Below are 22,632 nucleotides of genomic sequence, written 5' to 3' on the forward strand. Positions count from 1 at the left end.
ACGGACCATTAAATCACCTAAGGTTGGGGACCGTTAAAATCCATCAGTTTCAGTATTTTTACTGTAGTCAGTTTAAGTAGCTCCCAAGAATCAGTTCTTATTCCAATGGTTTTTATTCACATTTACAATTTTTATTTTCCCCATAAGAATATTGCAAGTATATCTTTAAATCCTATAACAACCGGTCCAATGAAGAAGCGGGACATCACATTTTTAATCAGGAAAAACACTCGCAGTTTCTCTCCCCGTCGCACATCCTGGCACGCAGCAGTTCGGAACTCACAGAAGACGCCCAAGCAGAACCTGCCCGCTCCGGCGGCTTCTCAGCGCCCTCTGGGCCTCCCGCTGTGCGGTCAATGCGTCCCGGCGAGCGGGGACGGGCGCGGCTCCGAAGCGCAGCGGAGCGCCCGGTACCGTCCCGCTGAGCCGCTGCATCGTCCGCACGAGCAGCGCAGGCGCTGCCCCGAGCCGTGCCCGGGCCGCCACGCTTTAGGCATTCCCGGCCGAGGGCTGCGGAGCGGTTCCACGCTAGCGAGGCAGAGCGCGAGTCCGCCCCGCCCGTCCCACCCCATCCCGTTGGCAGCGGGGGTTGCTCATCCGCCCCCGTCCCCTCTCCGTCCCGGCGCAGCCCGGGCTGCGGGGAGAGAGCGGCTGGTCACGGCAGTACCTTGCTGAACACCTCCAGGTCGTCCTCCTCGTCGTCGAACTCCAGCACTTCGGCAGAGGGGGTGAGCAGCGCCGTCCGGGCCGTACCCGGGACACCCGCGAGGGGCTCGAGCCCTCCCCCGCCGGCGGGGGGCAGCGTCGGCCCCGGCGCCCGGCCCTCCGCGTCCATCCTTCCCGCGAGCGCGGGCGGCGGCCACGCCGGAGCCGCTCCCCGGGCGCCGCAATTGGCCGCCCGTCGGTCCGCCGCCGCCCCCGGCCCGGCCCGGCCCCCGGCAGCCCCGGGGCGCGCCCAGTGCGCAGGAGTGGAAGAGGCGGCGGCGGGAGGGCCCGGCAGTCGGGACGGGGCGGGATGCGGTGGGGCCGGGGGGAGGTGCGTGCCGCGGGCGGGCGGGGACGGGGCGTCCCCGCGGAGGTGGTTGGAAGGCGGGGGAAGTCGCTGCTCATAAGCGCTCGAACGTGCTGTATTGGAGTTGTGTGTGTGTGTGTGTGTGTGTTGCGGCCACGTGTGAACGGGGCTCTCGGAGATCACTGGGGGGCTCCGGGCCGCCCGCTGGTAACCGCTCACCGGGGATGCTCGGGGAGAGTGGTGCTCTCTGCAAAATGGTGAGTCCTGTATTAAGCTTGGGAGATGCAGCTACCGGTTTGTTTCCCGGGAAGCCTCAGCGAGTGTCTTAGTACGGTCTATGTGCCCGGGTTTTGTTCCTCTGCTCCGGGTACGTTGTACTGTTGCAAGCCTCATTCTGTAGCCTGAAAGCAAAACTTATTCCTGGACCCTCACGTGCTCTGGGTGACCCTTCTGTTGGTTGCTGGTTTGGGGTCTGGTCCTCTCCTTGATGTCAAAACTGGAGATGATTTTGGCGTTTACTTAGGCACGTTAGCACCATGTCACGTGAAAAGGAGCGTAGGGGAAGAATAACCAAACATTTTAACAACGGTAAAGCTGCAGAAAGTTAAACATCAGGCTCAAGGGATACTGAAGCTGCCACAGTTCTTAAGCAGTTTCCCTTAAGCACAGCTGTTGCCAGCCAGACTTCACTCTGGGGCTGCACGTGCTTGCCCCAAAGCCTTTCCTCCATCTCTCAGGGTAGCACTCTGGAAACACAAGAGGTGAGCAGAGATGTAGCAGCTGGGGCTCGCAGTGAGCAGCAGGGCGGGGCTGTAATGGTCAGCAGTGCTGCCCTGTGAGCTGGGTCTGCGCTGAATGTGGGGGCACAGTGCTGGAACCCATACTGGCATGGCACAGAGTGGTGCCCTGCTAGTGGGCTCAGCCCAAAGTGAGGGGGAGCTATGCTGTGAATTCCTTTGCAGGTCTTCCAGCAGGCAGGCGTAGTGCAGTGTTCTGCCCCGTGGTTCCCAAGAAAAGGCAAAAACTAATAATCAAATGAAAGTCTTTCCAAATCCACTCACTTGCCTAACACCCCAAGCAGCTGGTGAGGACATGCATATTGTGCTCCTCAATGGAGTCTTGAACCACGGACAGGGGAAACGAACGCTGAATATTCACTGAGAGGATACGCTTATGTATTCAATGTATAGTAAGACACCTTGATGTTTGAAGGGGAAAAAGGAAAAAACAAACTTAAGCCGTAGGGTAGCGGTGGCCGCGTGCTGTGCGCCGGCCGCCACCAGGGGGAGCTTTAACTGTGCCCCGCCGGCTCCGAGCTCCCATCGCCTGTCTCCCGCAATCCGTGCTGCTCCTTCCCGGCCTCCGGCTGCCCTCACGTTTAGAGCTGCAGATTGGAAACCGGTATCGCGAGGTTACTTCCCTTTCTCATCGGTTCTTTATACGCCAGCAGTAAGGTGGGGGCAGTCTTCTGGCTGCTGCTCCGCGGAGGTGATGGATGAGCGTTGTGCCCTCTCTGGGTTTGTTTTTATTCTGCTGTTTTTAAGTGCCGGAGATGCACTGTGTTTCTGAATGAAGCACCCGTAGCCTGTAAAATGCCGCATTTGTAATGCTTTTCTATTTAAATTCAGGTGTTATAGTTGTGAGGCAGTAACGGAATAAAAGGGAACTTAGCAAGGACTAGAAATGCAGACGGCACACGTTAGGGATGATAAATAAGAGACAGCAGTCAAGAAAAGTATTAAACTGATCTACTGCAGTCCTGAATACTAAGGCTGTCGTCTTTATCTCACTAATTTTTCAAAGTTTTTACCATTCTCTTGAGTTCTTTATTTCTGTTGGAAAGAAATCTCAGAATATACTTTAATTGGATTTTTTTTTTCTTTTTATAGCTTTTTATTATCTCATTAATCAAGCTTAGCAGGACGTATTTTTAGATCGCTCAGTGGTGGTGCTTAGCTTTCTGTGCTTTATATTTGAGGTGTCAGCCTGTGCAAAAAAAGGCATTTGCTGTGGGAAAACAGGCACTGCAGGTAACAGTCTCCTGGAGTTTCAGTCGTCACCAGGAGTGGTGCTGGAACACAGCAGGAAACTTCCCTACTCTCACCCACGTGTGCTGGCCCCACAGCTACCCCAGCATTACCTAACTAATGGGAGGGCTCAGGGAACCCAGCTGTAGATTCAGGGCATCTTCCCTTCCCCAGCAAGGCCCAGCTACCAGCACTTCTCTGCCTTTTAGCAAACAGAGCTCTTTACAGACTCGAGAACTTGTCACTGATTTTCTGGCATAGGACCAGAGACAACAATAAACAACTGAATATTTGAGATACCGTGGGAGCACAGACACAGAGCTACACCCAGCAGAGGCTATTTACAGGTTTCTCTTGTGCTGTTATTCCAGAAGTCCATTTCCATAGATCTTGGCTATTACTTGTTTCTGTGTGCCAGTGTACATGTGTGTGCCTGGGATGTGCATGTGGAACCACCAACATCCTTCCCTGAGTTAGGCCTTGGTAATAATTAAAGGTCTATATGTCAGAAGTCTTCACGCTGTGAATGTTACTGCCCCACTAACTGTTGCACTGAGACCATGCTCAGCAATATTTTGGTAAGGAAATGTTACTATATTGTAAAATGTGGTGTTTTCTAAGTAACTGTTGAGTTGTTGTGAGCTTCTGTTCTGGGCCCTCTTACTGGGGGAACACTGAGCGCAGCACTCACGTGTGCTGGGGCTGAGCTGCAGTTGCCTCCAACTTCTATTTATTCAGTTAAGCCCAAAAAGCTGTTTTGTATTACAAAAATGTCAGTGTTGCATTGCTTGCATTTCCCCTTTTTCCTTGCTAAGAGTGTTGATCCTCGCTAGTAATCCCTTCCAGAGTTGCTTTTTCTTGAACAAATTAAATTTACAAACACCGAAGCAGAACCGAGCTGTTCCTTTGCTCTCATGTGCAGGCTGCATGTGATCCCTTTAGGGCACAATACCACTTTGAATACTTAATGTTGACTTGTCGAGTTGCACCAAACACACAGCGATATGGACAGGATTAAATCCTGTTTGATTTCCTCTCCTCCCTAGCCAGGCTGTGGGGGGTTCAGCGGGCTCACCGTGTTTTACGCTGTTCCACTGCTGAAGTGCAAATAATAAGCATATTAGTAAATCTGCTGACATCCAGCACCTTGGCACAAATGAGTGCAGTTTTCGAGGTCTGAAATGCATTGTCAAGTAGAATTCTTGTCAGGGTTGTCTAATGTATAAGCAGAAGTCATTACGTTTACACCCAGAAGATAGTTTGATGGTGAATTAAGGGCTGACCTTCCTATCATACCATTTATTAGAGCAGGCTTTACAGTAAGCTCCATATAATGGCTCAAAATCAGGTTAACTCTTCGTGTGCCACGCCCAAGCTGGTGGCGGAGTCAGTGTTAAAGCTCTCGGGTAAGATGTGTGTGGCTTAGCTTCCCAACTGCACGCTGTGCTGTGGATGAAAGGTAACTCTTGCTCCTCTATTGCCTTATTGTTGTTGTTACTGTGCTAAGAATAGGAGGTGCTTTAATTGACATAGTGTAAAATGCTTCTGTTGGTGCGTTAATGCCAGGATTGTTTATTTCAGAGATCATCAGATGGTCTTTGTTTTCTGGCTACCCAAAGGAAATTACAATGCAGAGTACTCATAATCACGTTATCTTTTTTTTTTATAGCTGCAGATCATTTTTATGACATTGTAGATGCGCAAAGCCCTGATCGATACCTGGAGACTTGCTATCCTTTTAGGTTATGTGACTCTGCCAAATTTTAGACATGAAAATATTCCAGGTAAAGCATTATTGGGTTTCAAAAATTTTTACCACATCTAAAAACAGTTGCTGAGCTTCATTGGATGTGAAAGCATTGATTTTTTTGGTAATACTTTGAACTGCTGTCAGAGTCAGTCTGTTCTGATGCAGGATTATCTCTTCTGTTGAAGGAATAGTTTCATTTTTCCAAATAGTTGCTGTTCTTCTTGTTTTTGATGAATAGCGTGTTTAGCAATCTATACTTTATGGCATGAAATATTAGAGTGCCTCTGAGTCTGAAAGTATCCGAGCAATGTATTAATACTTAACACACCTCTGAAGGTTTATCAGATTAATTTGATAAATGTCTTGGAGTTCTTATCTTACTTTTCCTGATGTCGAGTTTGGGAGCTCTGAACCTTCAGTAGAATGGAAGCAATTAACACTCTGGGCCTGTATTTTGCCTGTTTATGACCAGGTGTGGTCCTGTCTGCTAAGTAACTGGAAAGAAATGACAGCAACTGATAGGAATGTTACGCATTTACAGATGTCTGCTTGTAACTGAAGATGAAGAGTGAAGTATCTGAGCTGCTGTCCACATGCTCTGCAAGTGTTTTGCAAGCCTTCGTGATCTGTGGCATGAATCTACTCATGTGGAAATGGGCTGAGCAAATTGATCAGGGCATTGTGTCACAGGGGGCAGTAGGCCTAATGGAATGCTGGAAGTCTAGTGCAAAAGTCTTTTTGGTCAGAAACAGGTGGAGAATCGCACTGTCTGTAGTGGCCTCACCATCTGGCACCGTCAGCCAAGAGCTGGGTAGTAGTGCAGCCACCAGCTGCTGTCAGGGGCCCCAAGGTGTGCTGGCATCTGTGGCATTGCACCCTGCTGCTGCAGCTGGGGAAGCTTCTCAGCCTTCTATGGGCACTACTTGCCTGCACTTGGACAGCTAAATCCTGGGTGCTGTATTATTTTGAAGGGCGGTGTCTCAGGGTCATTCTTGGTAGATTATGTCCCCTTCTGTCCTTTAGAGATCAGAAAATGTAAAAAACCATTAATGCAGAGGTAGAAGTATAGTTCTGGATGGCGGATTGTGACCTAGAGGAAAGAATGCAAACAATGCAGCCACAGTGAGGAATTTTAAAGCATGTATGTAAGTCTGCCAAAATGAAAATAGCAGCCTAAAGAACTGAGCTGGCAGTCTAACTACAATCAATATCCAGATTAAGTAAACAATTACAACCTGCCAGGTGAACTGAAGCGTCTTCAAGTGTAAGTTCTGGTTTATTTAGTGGATGCCTTTTTGCCATTTACAAAGTGGGATTTCATTATTATTATTATTTAAATCCTTTTGCAGCCTGCAAGGCAAAGGCACTGTCAGTTTGTTACTTACTCCTTGCAAAGAAAGGATGCAAGCCAGTTAATAGTTGATGTTATTTTGAAAATCTGAGTATCAGTGAGTTAAAGAAGAGACCAAAATAAATGTCTGTTATGAGCTGATGTGATTAGAGAATGCTAGAGAAGCAAGTGTGGGAGCAAGTAAAACATGTAACAGGGTAATATTAGAGTACTTTGTGAATGCTGACCTTGCCCAACATAGACCCTAGAATGGAAACAGTTGTGTTTGCAACATTTTAGAAGTTTTCTTACCAAATATTAGGGTATGGAAAAGCTCTTGCATGATAACTTGGCAGCTGGTCCACCAGAATATGCTTTATCTCCTTGCAAGGTCTGCAATACTGCTGCTAAATAGCTCAGAATTATTTCAGTGCCATTAAAAGATAAAAAGATATGCCTAACTCCAAAACACAGCCAGAACAGATTTATAGATGAAAGAGTTGTGGGTTGTTTGGTTTTTTTTATGTTCCAGTTCAATCTCTCACTACTTACTTAGGGAAAACATGAAACCAATAGCATAGTAGGCAACTGTTCTACAATCATTCTCTTATTTTGTATTTAAGCATGCCAAAATAGCTTCATGCTTTAAAAATATCAGTTGGTCCTTGTGGACAGAGAAGTGCCAAATAGTATTTGTGTCCTTCTGTTCTGAACAAGTGAAGTACAAAGACTGCCTATTCCCTGGTCTCTCACCACTGCATACGTTGCTTAGGATTAGCTGAAGCATGTGATGTATCGGGGGGGAATGCCATATATTGAGATGTAGCAGAGCACACAAGAAAACAGAAGAGAAGCCTTCACTAATTTTGTAGACCCACGAAGTAAATTATCCCATTTTATTTCCTCTCAGCATGGTGATTTTACTGTGAAGGATTTGGGAGACTTTCTGTTGGGTACTGAGAGGTACCGGTGCCAAATGCTAGAAAAGAATAGTTGAGGAAACAAGTTAAATGTCAAGGTTTTATGCTAAGAAGTCATCCAGGATGAAACAGTCATCCTGTTTCTTACAGGGAAAATGATGGAGTTAGATCCATATTTTCTAAAACTGATTTTGCACTTAGGGATGTTGTGATAGCAGAGCATTTTGAGATGCTGATCCAGTGGATTTGCAAGATAACTTTTCAGTGAGATCTGTAGATGGACTGAGGTGCCACAGTGCTGTGTTCTGGTGGGCTACAGTCAGCTCTGTAGTTCTGCAGCACTGGCACTTATTTTCCACAGATAGAAAAAGTAAAAGCTCTTAGGCAAGATGAAACTTCTGGGAAGAGTGGGTGTACCTCCCAGCTTCTAGGAGTTAAATCCCTGCTATGTTGGATGAACTTGTACATGTATGAAAGGTCTCCTCTGTATTCATCTCTCTGAGAAGCATTTGCTGGATAGATGCTGTGGGGAGAGGAAGGAAGAAGTAGAGCTAGAGAAATCTTCTTATTTTAGGTCCATAATTCTTTATTTGTGAATTAAAGCTGAGTGTTTTTTGTTTTATTTTACTGAACTTCTAAAGCCAAAACATACATTATGTTGTTCTGTTGTTTTGTTGTTTTTTTTTCCAGTGTGCTATCACTTAAATTAGCAAATGACTGTCTACTAGATTGCAGCCTGTGGCCATATGTGCTACAGAAGATGATTTGATGTTCTGTAGGAATTCCTATTTAAATTGACATCATTATTTGTACTACCAAATTATTCATGTTTCTATTTTGTATATGAAGCAGGCTAGAATTAAAGGCCACTAACTGTTCTTGTTCTTACATGACATACATGAGGAAAACATGTATTTGTTAAGCACAGCAATGAGCAGAGAACAATAGGTGAAAAGGGTTCATTTTCCTTATATGTTTCTGAGGGGACTTCTGAGTTTTCTTAGTGGGGAGCTCAACTTTATACGTTCTGGCTTCTTTTGAACTGATGGGCAAGCTCTGCTGATGCAGCACTCAGTAGCCAGGCATAGGGAAACAGTCAGCTGGGAATTGCTTCAACCTTTTATTGGGTTATAATAGCTGGGAAGTATCTTCACCTGAATTTGCACCTCTGTGCTTTAGAAAGCCATGATGTATGCCAGGAGGAGTTGTGTATGAGAGACAGGAGACTTCCATTTGGTTCCTGTTCTACCAAAGTATCTCCTGTAATTCTTAGTAAGCCCCATGTTTTTTGTCTGAGGCCCTGTATGGATGAGGCAGTTCAAGTGGTTTGGGTGCTGTGCTGGAGCACTAGAAGGCCATCCCAGCCTTCAGATATACTCTCTGCCTGGTAATAGCCATCAGGCAGATTGGAGCACATCTCTTTAGCTATCTCTGTACTTTCTTAGGGCTTAGGAACATCTTCTGATAAGATTCCTGTGCTGTAGCAGAACCAATGCAAATTATTCATAAAGCAATGAAGAAACTGGCCTGAGATTCCCTTGGGAACATGTGGCTGGTGTGTGGATGCCTTTTGCCTTTATCCTTAGTTTTACTCACACACCTGAATGCAAACACCCACCTATAGATGCTGGGAAAGGAGCAAAAAGTAGATGGCCAAGACAAGCACGATAGCCATTAATTTAAATCCATCTGAAAAAAGTCTGAATAATCCTCTAGGTACTCATCCTATTAAAGAAAGTATGATCTGTTGAATAAGGCATTCCTTCTCATTATTTTTGTAGTATGGAAAAGCAGGTAATGTACAGTTCAGTACAGAAACTGTAGGAATGAGTCACCGGTGAAAGTATAGCCTGAAATGCTAATAGCTTTAAAACAAAATTATGCCCATTTAAAAACAAATCAGACATTTTTTTTTAGGTAACTGACATTTGAGCAGAATGGATACAAATAATCTCACAATTGATCAAAAGGTAAATAATGAAATATACCACTGCATAGTGAGGAAGCTGAAAGTAAGGAAATAGCATTGGTAAACTGCCTTTGCAGATTGAGATTGACATAATTGGTAAAATGAGCCTGAAACTGAGAAATGGGAGTTAAGATGGCTTTTTGAACTGCCAAACCTTTCTCTAGTAAGCAGAAAATGTGAGTTCAGATGTATTCCAGTGCTGAAGGAGCTAGCTGCATGCAGAAGCATGGTGAGCAAGAAGAGAAGAGAATGGCATGGATAGCAATGGTTGGGGAGGCCAGTCTGATCCAGCTCCTGCGGTTTCCATGGATGGATTCCTTTTTCTTCCATTCCTGCACCGATAGGTGCACCCATGAGTCATAAGTGCCACCAGTGCATGTGGCGGCTCTGCAGCTGAGCAGCAGGAGCCATTGTGTGTCTGGGAGGGCAGGGTTGGATTTTTGGAGAAATAAGTGCTGCAAAAGTCAGATCTGTGCTTCAGGCTGTAGTTATGTTCTGTAACCAGCAGAAGGATTTTGAGTAATCTGAATAAAATATGCTTATGGTCAGGAAAGAGTAATTTACGTGTTTTTATGCAGATATGATGAGCTGGAGCAGCAAAATGCAGGGTATTAGAAGAATTTAAAAAAGAGAGTGAGAAAACAGATCTGGACATAGCAGTCGAAGGATAGAACTGCATGTTAATTTGCATGGTAGGTTAAAGAGTAACTAGTGTAGCTATTCTGTTTGAATGAAAAGCACTTCAAAATCAGAGGAGGATGTCTACTAGAATTCTACTAATTCTGTGAGTCTGTAGGGTATTCTTGGGTTGGATTTAGTTTCCAAAAGGAATCTTTTTAAAGCGTATTGTGTTTTAATGTTTTATGTGTGGATAAAGTGTTAAATGTTACCAGCACTTGTGACCAGATGGTTGGGCAGCCCTACACATGGGAGTACTTAATTTCTTCAGAATACCTGGGAGAACAAAAACTAGTAGTACTGTTTATTTCTGCTGGTAATAGCTGACTGGCTTTGTTGTCTTGGCTGTTTTTCCCCCCCACTCTGCCAATTAGAGGCCAACTTTAATGTTTCACTTAAGTAACGAAGATACTCTAGATGAACTGATTGAAGAATGTATGTTGTGTGATTCAGATAAAGTCAGATGATAGGATTAAGACCAGTAGGTCTGTAGCTGAGAATTTCAGATCACACAGATGGATTTGGATGATTAAATCAATCTACCTAGACAGCTCTGAAATATCTGGAACTTTCTTACTGACAAGTCTGAAAACCAAATGAAGTTAATACCCAAGACCAGAAAAATAAGGAACCTCTTAACTGGACAAATCACTATATAATAAAAATAAATGAACTGAATGAAATAAGGATTGCAAAAAAGTCTGACAGCAAATAAATTTATGCAAAATAGGTAAAGAAGCATAGGAATAGGATGAATTGAACAAGCATCAAGCGGAACTATAGACTTTACGCTGGATATTGAGCATGATAAAATTACCCAGCCATAAGTATATGATCACAGAAACAAACCACTACAAAGAGCAGAGGAGCACTGTTCAGAAGCTGAGACCTAAAGAGTAAGAAAATACTTTATTCTGTCCTCTGGAGCTGATGATATAGACATTGGTGGAAAATGGAAGTTGCCTAATAGGAATGTGTCCACAGACCTTAAAGTAAAAATCATTGTAAGATGAGCTACAAAATGTGAGAACTGGGACATAGTGAGGGGCAGTGATCAGCTGTTTCCTGGCCAGAAAGAGGAAGGGGCTAGCTCATGAACTCTTATATTTGATATGATATGACAGCAGATAAACAGTGATTAAGGAGAAGGAAATATGGTTTAGGTAGTTTTAGGTACATTAGTCCAACCTTGTGGTCTTAAAAGAAATTTTGAAGAGATTTCTTCTCATTCGACCAAAAGCATGGATTTTTATTTTTTTTTTAAGGTGAATTGCTTCCTTTTTTACCACACCTGTGGGCTCAAACAAATTATTTTGTATGATCAAATTATCCTTTGAGGTAACACAGGGCATCTTTTTAAAAGTGTCTTGAGCATGGATCAGTCTAGCACTACTCCTTTACTCCACATCTGTATCTTAGTTATGGTATAGAATGTGCAGATCAAAATTTGTACCAGCATGGATTTCAATTTTTACTTACAACTTTCTCATGTTGAGTACTCAGAACTGAATTATAGAACATAGGTGATGGAGTCTCTGTGAGATTCTCTTCCAGCTGATTTAGGATACAGCTAGCTCTACAAAATGATCTTCACTTTCTTCTGGAGAATGACTGAGAGATTACCAAGAAGGCATTTGAATCTAAAAAGATTTTCCTGTAGGAATCCAGCTCACTAGGTGAATTTCAAGTTTTGCCTTGGAAAGTAAGTGCTTTAAGCCTTGTGCTGGCACTAAGCATATGTTAAGTTGTAAACAGCAAATTGCTTAGAAAAATATTTTTAAATTAAGCAATGCTATTGTAAATGAGGTGTGAAACTACAGCAGACCTTTCCCAGAACTGTTCTCTAATAAAAGAAATTATTTCCTGACTATCAGGACTTACAGCTTGACCAGAAGCATCCTAAATACCTCATTCTCTGTTCTAAATCTACAGGCACTGCAAGAGAAAATGGACAGTTAAAGACTTTAGGCAGATACCAGAACACAAGTGACTCTTACATTTCATGATGAGTGCTCTTCCAGGCCTTTTGAAATAGTCCACTGGACAGAGGCCTGAGCAGTTCTTCATGGAACTGAGATGAAAAGTGTGGGGCAGTTTTAGAACACAGGTTATTTTACTGTTAAAATTAGTGCTTACAGTGCCTATAACTGTTGAAAATAGAGTTGGAAGAGGACTGTGCAATGAATAATAAGTTTAGGCGATGCTGATAAATTAGAAATAAAACCTGAAAGTAGAAGATGTTCCTAGAAGTTTTTTAATCTTCCAATTTCCCCAAAATTAAATATCAAATTATTGGTAATTCTTGGCATCCTTTGCAGAAATGGAATTCAGATACGCTCATCAAAAGTTCTCATCATTAGAAGGGGTTGATTGTATCATCTACAGTAGAATTATTCCACACCATTGGTATTTCTTGGCAGAATGAAAAGTTTTCACTTGACATTGTGTAACCCCTGGGAAAGAAAGAGAGCTCTACCTTTCCGTGAATAATTCATCACACTGACTATTCCAGAGAAGTAATCCTTTCTTTCTGGGGAAGGGAGAGGGGTACTAAGTCCACTTCTGTGGGTTTTTTTGTTTTGTTTTGTTTTTGGGGTGTGTGTGTATGTAAATTAATCCATGTTGTTTTCCAAAGGGTTCTAAAGCAGACCAGCTCTCTGAGAATGTTGTTGGATTGTTTGGAATTAACCAAAAGTGCTGTTAAGGTCAGTCTTTCTCTCAGAAATCCAGCCAAGTAGCTGTTTAGTTAAAATGTGCTAGAATATAATTTCTAATGACAGGGTTATACTGACATTATTAGCCATGAGCATACAGACCACATATTAAACACCTGCCAGACCCAAGATTGTCCATGGCCTTTTTTCTGGAAAATGTTGTCTTTCTTATTTGATCAAACACTGACGAACTCAACATTCACGTATGTGATTAAAGCAGCAGTGAAATGCTTACAATAAGTCAATTTCTCCTATTTTTAGGTTATAAAAATGCTGCATTTTCCATTTATCTGGATGAACATTCCTATTGCAAATAACAAGCTTAAAAAGTGTAAGTTGAAACATAAGACCCAGTATAACACTTTTATTATTTCAGGTAAGCCATTCTTAGGTCTCCTCTTTGAAGGCTCTACCATTGCATTTTTTTCATAAAATTATATCAATAGCAGATGTTCACTTTATTATTTTCTTATTCACTTCTAATATGTATTTTTCATGCCTTCTGGAAAAGGTTGGATATCATTTTAAAGCGTGTTCTTGATAACAGGCAGGCAAGGGCTGGATGAGCCATTCCTTTATTCATATGTGCAATATCTTGGGTATTCGAAGGGCTCTTTAGTGATCCCTTTCTCTAAGAAGCTCAAATAATTCCTGGTATTTTATTAATCTGTCAGAGCAAGGGTTGCTTCTGAATTTATCTTGGTATTTCTGTCTGAAACTGCTGTGCAGCCTATGCTTCAAATTGCCAGCATTAAATCAACATAGTTTTCCTCCTCATTCTTCATCAATTTGTCATATAGATAAGCCCACTACCTGCACAAGCAATCTTCCATTATCCACTGTTCTTGCTGGTTTCTTCCATATACTTCCATCAACACCCACAGAGGCTTTTTACTCTCAAATATATTCTGTCTTTTTCTCTTTAGGTTTTTTAACTCTGTTGCTTAAGATGATGTCTGCTGATAGCTAATGACTCTAAAAATTGAGCGTGTCATATGACTTATTTTCTCAGTGATATAGCTAGGTGGTTTGGACTTTAGTCTCTTGACATCCTATAAAGGAAATAGGAAAAAAAAATAAAAAATGTAAGTCAGATTTTAAAGAAGTACATGAGGAAAAATGTGTGTTGGTGACTTTCGTTATTTATTTTTCTTTATGGTAACTGTAGCATCCGCATATCTAGTTACTGAAACTGGACACATTGAAAATTTACCTGTTATGGGCAAGTAAATAAATGTATCTTTCCCCCCCCCCTCCCCCCCTTATGAGCTAAGGAGGAAGTGTCCTTCCTGATCAGGTTTCATCCCCATAAAGTTTAATCATTATTCAGATTCCTGTTTTGTCATGTATTTGCTTGTTCTTAATTGTGCTACTGTGATTTGTGTAAATGCAGCCTCTATAACTCAGATTTTTTATTGGCATCGTAAAATAGTAAAGAATTTAGAAAGCCAGTATTATAATAAGCACTGTGTTTGAAAATATCATGCCTCATTTTTCTCCACACTATATCGGCAGCAGAGCGCTATTGTCCATCCTGATTATTTCACTGTTTCAATTAGGCAGCCAAGGAAGGAAGAAGAAAAACAGCTGATATAGATTAAGTGACCTGTTGCAGATCACAGCACACAACAAAAGTAGGTTCACAGCCAAACGTACTAAGTTTGGTGTCATCAGAAATGTAACTCATTTTTAGGAGTAGGTGGAAGGTTTAAAATAGATGTGAATTGTGTTTTTATCCCATTTCTTCTTCTCTATATAAATAACTATTAACAGCAGCTATGGTAAACCTCATTGAAATGTTTTGTTGGTTTTTTTTTGTTGGTTTTTTTTTTTTCCAAAAAATACTATTTTTCAATTATCATCATAGTACTTTTTTAAGAAGTGTTGAAAACAAAACAAAAAGCTCAGGAAGAAAATCTTTGCAAACACTGCTTTTCCTCCATTAGAGCACAAGCACAAGTCAAAAAGGGGCATATGCTTTTCATAGCATGTAACATCCAAGCGTAGGCATGCTGGATACCAAAAAAAAGAGCTGCTAGACTTTTTACAAAGATTAGATTTCTTTACAAAGGAAAAGATTAGCAAAATTACCAAAACACCTGAAGAAAAAATAAATTCAGAAATAAAATAAATGAGGGACTACTCTAGAAATGCCTGTAATTGTATAGAGTGTTTGCGTGTAAATACTCTAAAGGAGACATTTCCTCTTTCGAAACAGACAGAAGCTGCTGATTCCCTCTGCTTCCTTATTGCTGCTGCGGGTGCCCCAGGCTTTTTCCTCTAGTGCAGCTGTGCTCTGCTGAAATAAATGGCACTTCCTGGGGGCTGCATCTTTAGTTACTGGTACAAGAGTCACTATAATGTGCACTGAGATATTTCAATAACGCTTTCAAATGACTATTAAAACACAACACTGAATAATAAAATCACATGGTTGCAGACAGTGCTACCAGTGACACAGCTACCTACAAATTATTCCCTTCAAAGAGGAGCTAGTAGAAAAATTGTACAGCAGCACGGAAAAGCATAAAAGCCCAGATGCGCAGTGGTGTGGTCTCACTGCTGGCTGCCTCTTCTTCCCAGCTCCCTCCCTCTTTTCTGTTTTGATTTACAGTCTTCAAAGTACAGAGTTCTCCCAGCTCAGCTAATCTATTGCCTCTCATTAAGGGGAATAATCATTCATGCCTAGCAGTATGAAGTCTGGAAAAGCAGATTCAAAACATACCAATGTTTTCAAGCTGATCCAAGTTATTTCCTATACAAAGTGAAACGATATTGAAGAACTGTAGCAAAGTGTTCCCTTCTCTTTCCTAACATCCAGCTGCAAATGGATTGTATTGAAGTTGCTTCTGATGCAGCAGGTTGTTGGTTTCTCAGAGCTGGGACACGCAGGGCTCATCTGCCAGGGGCTTTGCAACAGTTGAGGCTGTTGATCTTAAAAGCATCTGGGGACACCTTGCCTAGCTCTGAGTGCTTTGTATGTCAACTATCATACCAGTGCATCAAGGCAACAATGTTACGAAGGTAGAGCAGTGCACAGCTCTTAGGGCAATTAAATAGGTCTTAACGTTCTGCTGAGTGCTTGGTTAAGGAGCCCCACGGTAGCTAACACAATCTAGCCCTAGGCTTTCTTCTTTTAATTTTTTTTGTTGTTGTTGTTGTTGTTGTTTGAATTTTGCTAATTCTATCTTTAAACATATTTTGCACTTTATCACTTTTTTTTTTATTATTATTTATTTATTTTAATCTGAGCAGCTAGGTGTATCACCCTATGCCCATGAAGATAATGGAAGTGATATCTGTAATGTGAAGATGATATAACATTTTAAAGACGAGCATTTTTCCAAGCAGACTGTATATTCACAAAATGTTAGAATTTGGGCTTTTTCCAATAGCAACCAGGACCACATCATTAAATGCCATATTCTAGAATCATAGAATCACCAAAGGTGGAAAAGCCCTCTAAGATCATCCAGTCCAACTGTCCACCTAGAAGATCCTTTCCCAGCCATGGCTCTTCAGCCAGTTGTCCCTTAAATTAAAGCAGACACAGATCTTGGGTTTAAGTTATTTCCTCATGGAAGTAATTTCTATTACATTCTTCACAGAATATGCAATATCTGCTTGAGGATACCAAGATTTGTACTGCAGTGTTTGTATGGTTCATAATGTTTGCCCAATGATTAAATCTTCTGAGCGGCTCCCCCCCCCCCCCCCCCCCGCCCTTATTATTATTATTGTTATTATTATTATTATTTTAAATAGGATTTCAATCTCATCTTGCATTCTGGATGATTTACTTTTATCATCAGGACTGTCAGAATTTGTACTAGGTACTTTGGCACCTTGCCTATTTAATGACTGGTTTATTTGGGAACAGTTCCAGTTATTTCATATATATTTCCAGCATGTTTCTGAAAACAGTTTTTGTCTCCACACTATTTGAGAAAATCAGTAATTGAAACATGAACTATGTGCTACTTTGATAGAAAGTATTTTCTGGTTTTGTTTTCTGCTTGGGAAGGAATCAAATTGCAGCTAGAATGGTCATTTATTCTCTCTCCGTATTTTATTTCTGCTAGGCTGTTCTTCAGACCTGAAGGGTAGTGTGAAAGCCTCCTAGACACATCCAGGTGCATTTACATGTTGATGCTTTGCAGATACATAGAGTTACCTGAATGAAATATTTGCAATTTAAAGAATTTTAATTTCCTTAAAGCTTGGATATGGTTTGAAGTGTCAGGGAAGAAATGTCTGCATTTACCTTCAGCTGATTATTTTCTATAGTGGAAGCAAACGATCCTCAAAAAGATGTCTAGGAAAAGTAGTTTTCTTTGATTCTTCAGTAGCTTAAATGCATTGCTTAATTTCACCTGTTTCTGTGTATTTGTGCATGTGAATACAGCAGGATTAATGTGTTTGGGAAAGTTAAGAGCTGCTGTAAAAAAAGACAGTGGATAGTTACTCAAATTCAGCATAATTGAGATTAGAGATGCAAACAACTGCTCCTGGTATCGATAGCTGTACCTGATGTTCTCTTGATGATTTGTGTCATTTTGAAAATACATGATTTTCAAGATGAAGCCTTTTATTGAGCTGTCAAAATCTTACAGTTCAGATTTCAGAAATAATTAAATTACACCTTATACACTTAACTAGAGAGACTATGCTTTTCACATGCAGCATTGCGCTCAGCACAAAAACAAATGCTAATGTGACTATCTGTACAGGACCAAACTTTAACTGAGATCTGGGGTGTTGCCATGGCAATTCCAATTGTTGGAAAAAAAATCCCTTTTGTGCTTCATTCTGACATTATATTGCAAAATGATGATTATGAAGAAAGATGCAACCCAAAACGGGGGAAATTCTCCTTTTGAAGATGTAAAACATACTTTCTATCCCATTTACTTTTTGTGAAACTCTTAAGTATGTGCCCGGATTGCTATAAGCTCTGTTTTTTAAAGATTCAGATACATTTTTATTTTACAAACTGCCATAAAACAATGTTATACCTTCCAAATATAATATTCTACAACATAGAAAACTTCAAGGCATGTAAGCTATTTCCTATGCAAAATATCAATTTCTATTATGTTATACTGCAGACGTGGACTTCTCTGTTACTTAACAATGCTGCCTACATTAGCTGAAACATCTAAAATACAAAACTTGCCTGTTATTTATCATCTATATAAAACATAATCAGAATAGCTTGTAACAGTCAATAGATTAGTCATTTCTGTTACTAGTTATAACACTGTATTTCTACTGATACATCTCACTGTGAGAAAACTGATATGGCTGTTACCTATTCCTTGCTAAATCAGTATCAAACAATCTTTACATTAAAAATAAAAACAAACAAACAAACAACAAAAAAAAAAAAAAACTCAACCACACACACAGAGAATGCACACGCGCACACAAAACCCAATGCACAGCAATGCTTCAAAAGAGAAACAAATGAAAGGATACAGATAGGATTTGGTTTGCACTGCAGTTCACACTGAAGTTTACTGTGCATTCTTTTGTGTGGGGAATGCATAAAATGGGAAACATTTCCAGAAGAGAACTAATTCTTGCAGTGCTGCATTGCTGCTTTATAAATAAATCATTGTCCTTTCTCTATTGATCACTGGAACAAACCAGTCGAAGAATGCTGACTTAGAGAAGCCCTTCTTGGCATGTTGGATTGAGAAAAATCCTGGTAAGTGGGACCCAGCAGTGGGGAAGAGGGAAAAGCCCACACTGGGTGGAGATCAGGTTTGTTACATTAATCCCAGCCGTTTGATTCATTTCTTACCTACAAAAAACCTTGACAAAGAAGCCGATTTCTACCAGCATGTCTTTCTTCCTTTCTTTCTTTCTTTTCATAATATCATTGATCGGGGGAGTATTAAATACAATATTGGTTGTAACTGATTAATGCTGAAGATCTGTGTATTATACATTCTGATTTTTATTTTTTTTTTTTTATTATTATTACTTTTAGAGCATAACAACACATTCCAAATTTAATCCAGACTTTTTATAATCTTAATAATGATATTTTTGTGTTGAGAAATAGAGGCTCAGTTTTTTTAGGCAAATGTTAGTTTAGTTAGTAGACTTGTCTGGAAAAAGCAGTGCAAACTGCAGACTGAGGTGAAATCTGAATTTTGTTTGGTTATCTTAAAGATCACAGCTTGCCAGTCTGACAACTTTGTGATGTCAGATTGTCCTGATTTGTCAAGATTGCTAGTATCAGGCCCCAAGGCTTTTCTGGGAGAAAGAATAACCTGTTACAGCAATGAGCTGAGAAATACTTTTACTATGTGTCTGACCATTGTTATCAGTATTGCATTTTAGAGGTGTGTACCTAATAGAACAGGGCTTTTACCAAATCTTGTAGTAGGTGTCCTTCTCTGAACTATACTCACAATGTCATTATCCAGAAATTTCAGATAGTTCTAGAATATACATTTCTTCTTTTTGATACAGTGAGATCTACCATTAGATATGGGACTGTGCTAATGGCAGTTTGTTCAGGTCCATGGTGATGCATAGGTTTTGGGGCATGTTGTTGTCACATTACTTTTTTCTGTTTCCCGTCAATTATAAAATACTTCCAGGATGCGGGTTTGTAAATCACAATTATTTATTCCGCTGTGTGTTTTGTCTCAAATGTGGTAATTGGAGGCAGCACATGCTAGTGGCATCCTCCCCTGGTGCGTGTCTGGCTGGGTCATAAAAAGCGAAGTATTAGTGAGCTTTCTTGGAAATAATAGGGGCACGTGGTTTCAAGTAGAAGAGCTCAATGTGAGGGATTACAAACCTTAGCCAGGAGGTGAGCTGAACCCTCATGTGATGAGGACCGCTCTGTGCTGAACACCCCCAACTGGTCCCAAACTTCCCCAACCTGAGCAGTAAATCTGGAGCAAAAGGAGAGTTTAGAAAGCAAATCTGGAGGCACAGACCAAGCCTGCCTTGTTACTGTCATGGCAGAAGCACCTAGCACAGCCCCTGTTTTCAGTGACTGGTAGCATAGGCGTGCCCTGCCTTTTCCCAGTACCCAAGTGTTGGTCTTTCTGTGCCTCCTGCCACCGTGCTGAGACACCTGCCACCATATTGGATGGAATAAGTGGTGATTTACTTAGTTATATGAAACAATGAAATCTTTTAAACAGACAGACAGGCGAACACAGCATTATTACCTATTTATTGACCGTCCCAATCTTCCAGCTGAAGCGGGGAGTCTGACCGCTGACCACTAGATGACACTGTTGTATAAGGCCGTGTTCAGCATTAATGGCTTTAACAATAACTAATTTACTTAGGGAACACGTATGTGTATAATTAGGAGTCATCAATGTCTTTCTTTTAAAATAAAATAAGTTTACCATACCCAATTAGATATTTCTTAAAAGATGAATTTCATTCTAATTGAGTAAAGCTATGCTACTGGTTTAAAATATAGCAAAGGGTGTATTTGTATCTACTTTCACAGTTTCCGTGTTTTTTTAGTTCTTGCAATAAATGGATCTGATTACACCATTTAAATCGATGCTCTCTCAAACTGGTATGACATAAATGATGGTTCTGTCATTGGGATTTTACTGCCATTGTTTTCCGCATGTGAGGTTTGTTAGTGATCTCTCTCTTAAATCTCATTCTGTCTTTCCCCCTCCTCCCTACTGTGATCTTGAATCTGCATGTTCTTTCCATCAAGACTGAAGTAATCTATTTAAAGAGCCAAGGTCTGCCACCCTGCAGGACTGGAGCCTGGTCAAGGCACCTCAGGCTTCCAGGCAGCACCCATCAGCAATCCTCAGTGAATGAATGAGCTCCAAAATGTCCGTTGTGTGAGGGGTTTCTTTTAAAGCTCAGATTTCCTGTAGCTGAGTGTTGTCTGTGGAAAATCTGGTTTGTAAAGATGTCAGACTAAATTCAGCTTAGGTGAAATGCAAATTTGGTGCTTTTCTATAGGAAAATTGACTTTAAGCTTCTGTGTGAGCTCAGGAGGATCAGCTAGGCTGTGCCACACCCAGGGCAGGCAAGGCTTCCCAAGGAAATTTTGTTAATGCCAGAATTTGCTTTACCAAGTGAGTTCTGGATATCCCCACCGAAATGCTGTCTCATTGCCCATACTGGGGCTGTGCTTTCTTTACAGTTCCTTCAGGTCAATAAGAGGTTTGAGACAGGTGATGTTTGCATCAGCCATGGTGACTCCAGGCAGGCCCACCACTTTTGCCTTGTGGCTGTTCCTGTCAGTCTGTTCCTGAGGCTGCTTGAGCACAGCTCGTCTTTTAGATCTTGATGGCATTTTTGAAATTAATTTCAGTTATTTTCTGGAAAGAAAAAAAAAAAAAGCGACTCCTGCAACAAAATAATGACAAAGCCATCTTAGAATAATTTCCAGAATGTGGTTTATAACTACACAGTACCTCAGAAGTAGCTTGACTATTATCCTATTTGTGCAATGCTTTTTCTGCTATCCCTGTATCTCATATGCAAGATTAAGGGCTATTATACTAAGTCACATCTCTGTCTTATTTATTGAAGTGTTGTTCTGCTAAATAAGGGATCTCAGCAATGATTTGAGCTGGCTAAAAACCTGCTTGAAAATTATCTTTCAGCAGAAGGTTTTCAACAAGCTCTATTTTTGAAGCTAAAGTACTTGAATTCCCAATGACCAAATTCATTAAAATATAAATTAGCCTAAAGAAACAGATGAATTACAATGGATTATTTGCATATCATATTTGGTGTGAATGTAACAGTTTCTTCATGTAGACTAACAGCTACTACAATCTTCAGAACCCTACAGTTGAGTAAATGGCTACGGGGAGTATAAGGAGGAAAGACAAGGGTGGAAACTATTTGTACTAAAGAATATTACATAATTTTGCAGTCAGAATTAAAGGCTGTTTTAAACCAGGTTCCTCAACTAAGGTATATCTTATCAAATCAGTCAGCATCAGAGGTATATGCATGTCACAGTGTTCCAACACAGAAGGAAATTCAAGGAAATAAATGTCATGTTTTGATTGTATTTTCAGAATTGTAGATAATTAGTGATTATTGCAAAACAGGAGAATGTGATCTGAGAAATAAAGGTGAAGAGCAATCAGGCTGGGTGGAATTACAATGCCTTATCTCTGGGGAGGTAAATGATCCAACTGTGGTAAAGACCTTTGCATCTGCAAAAGGCAGGAATAGAAATTACTCATAAAGTTTGACCTGTTGTTCTGTAAGTAATATAGCAGGGACTCCAACACGGAGTATCTTGTCAGTTCCTTCTAATAAATGAGGCTGAACTGAAACAGTGGCTTCTGTAGTTTCTCTGATCTGTACCAAATCTCTGCTCAATGCCTTCATGTGTATTTCTGTGAATTGCTGATGCACTTGGCCAGTGAGTTTTCTGTGACTTCAAAGCCAAGCCTTTCACTTTGCTTTGTATAAAACATGCCCAGAAGCTGGGTACTGAAAAAGAATAAGTAGGGAGAAAAATATTGATTTTTAGATGTTAGGATAATCTAACAAAAATGGTTCCACCTAAAAAAAGAAGAAAAAAAAAAAGAAAAAAGCCCATCTCTACTTCATTTTGGATTTCTTAGCTTTCTGGATGTTGTTCCCAGAGTTTCAAGAGAACTCTTTTGTAGGGAGATAACTAGCTCCGTATAGATGCAAACAGTAACTACGAATATTGCATCTATAACTTCTACACTGTACAGCAGTACTGGAGAGTATACTCTTAAAAGACACTTTTGTCACATCGTTTTCTATGAGAAAGGATGAAGAAAGGCTTAGTCACTCTTCAAGAATGACTGGAATCACGTTCATCACAGGCGTTTTGGAAGGGGTTTTGTCTGACATGGTAGACCACAAGCCTGATTAACTCTAATGTAATTACCTTTGTTAGCTTTTGTGATGTAACTCAATGTGTGTCATTGTGCATCACTCTGATGAAGTAATGTTGGGAAGAAAGCTGAAAGAGCCAAATAATCCCAGACATGTGGTCCCCTTTTAAAAAATGACTAAGGCATTTTCAAGCCTACAAGTCAATAGACCTTTATACTTCTGAATCACCTAGAATACCTTTGAAAATGCAACCTTTCATACAGTCCCATCTTTCTAAACTGCTTGAGGCACCATCCCAGATTTTCTAGTTAAATTTGAGGTCAAGAAAAATAAGGGATGGCTGAGTTCAGATTCAAACTAGGAAATAATATACCATAGGATGTGAAGAA

General features: G+C 40.9%; 1 protein-coding gene and 1 long non-coding RNA gene across 20 annotated transcripts in view; one reads left to right on the forward strand and one right to left on the reverse strand.

The window, feature by feature from the left end:
- The window catches only part of SNX7 (sorting nexin 7), a 42,844-nt gene extending 41,829 nt beyond the window's left edge, over window positions 1-1,015 (reverse strand). For 3 of the 4 annotated variants that reach the window (XM_032446106.1, XM_015870314.2, XM_015870315.2), the window contains exon 1: window positions 668-1,015. In XM_032446106.1, coding sequence (XP_032301997.1) covers window positions 668-835 — 168 coding nt within the window. In that variant the 5' untranslated portion in view covers window positions 836-1,015. The remainder of the gene's footprint in view (window positions 1-667) is intronic. The other variant, XM_015870312.2, reaches the window with a different exon arrangement.
- Window positions 619-22,632, forward strand: part of LOC107317506 — a 41,563-nt gene continuing 19,549 nt past the window's right edge. For 3 of the 16 annotated variants that reach the window (XR_001556903.1, XR_001556898.1, XR_001556904.1), the window contains exon 1: window positions 619-728. This is a non-coding gene — a long non-coding RNA (uncharacterized LOC107317506). Of the gene's footprint in view, window positions 729-1,077; window positions 1,270-2,341; window positions 2,467-4,368; window positions 4,499-17,848; window positions 18,111-22,632 lie in introns of those variants that run through there. The other 13 variants (XR_004308122.1, XR_004308123.1, XR_001556897.2 and 10 more) reach the window with 11 other exon arrangements.

The sequence above is a fragment of the Coturnix japonica genome, chromosome 8 (genome assembly GCF_001577835.2).
Source record: "Coturnix japonica isolate 7356 chromosome 8, Coturnix japonica 2.1, whole genome shotgun sequence".
In the NCBI taxonomy this organism is placed as follows: Eukaryota; Metazoa; Chordata; class Aves; order Galliformes; family Phasianidae; genus Coturnix; species Coturnix japonica.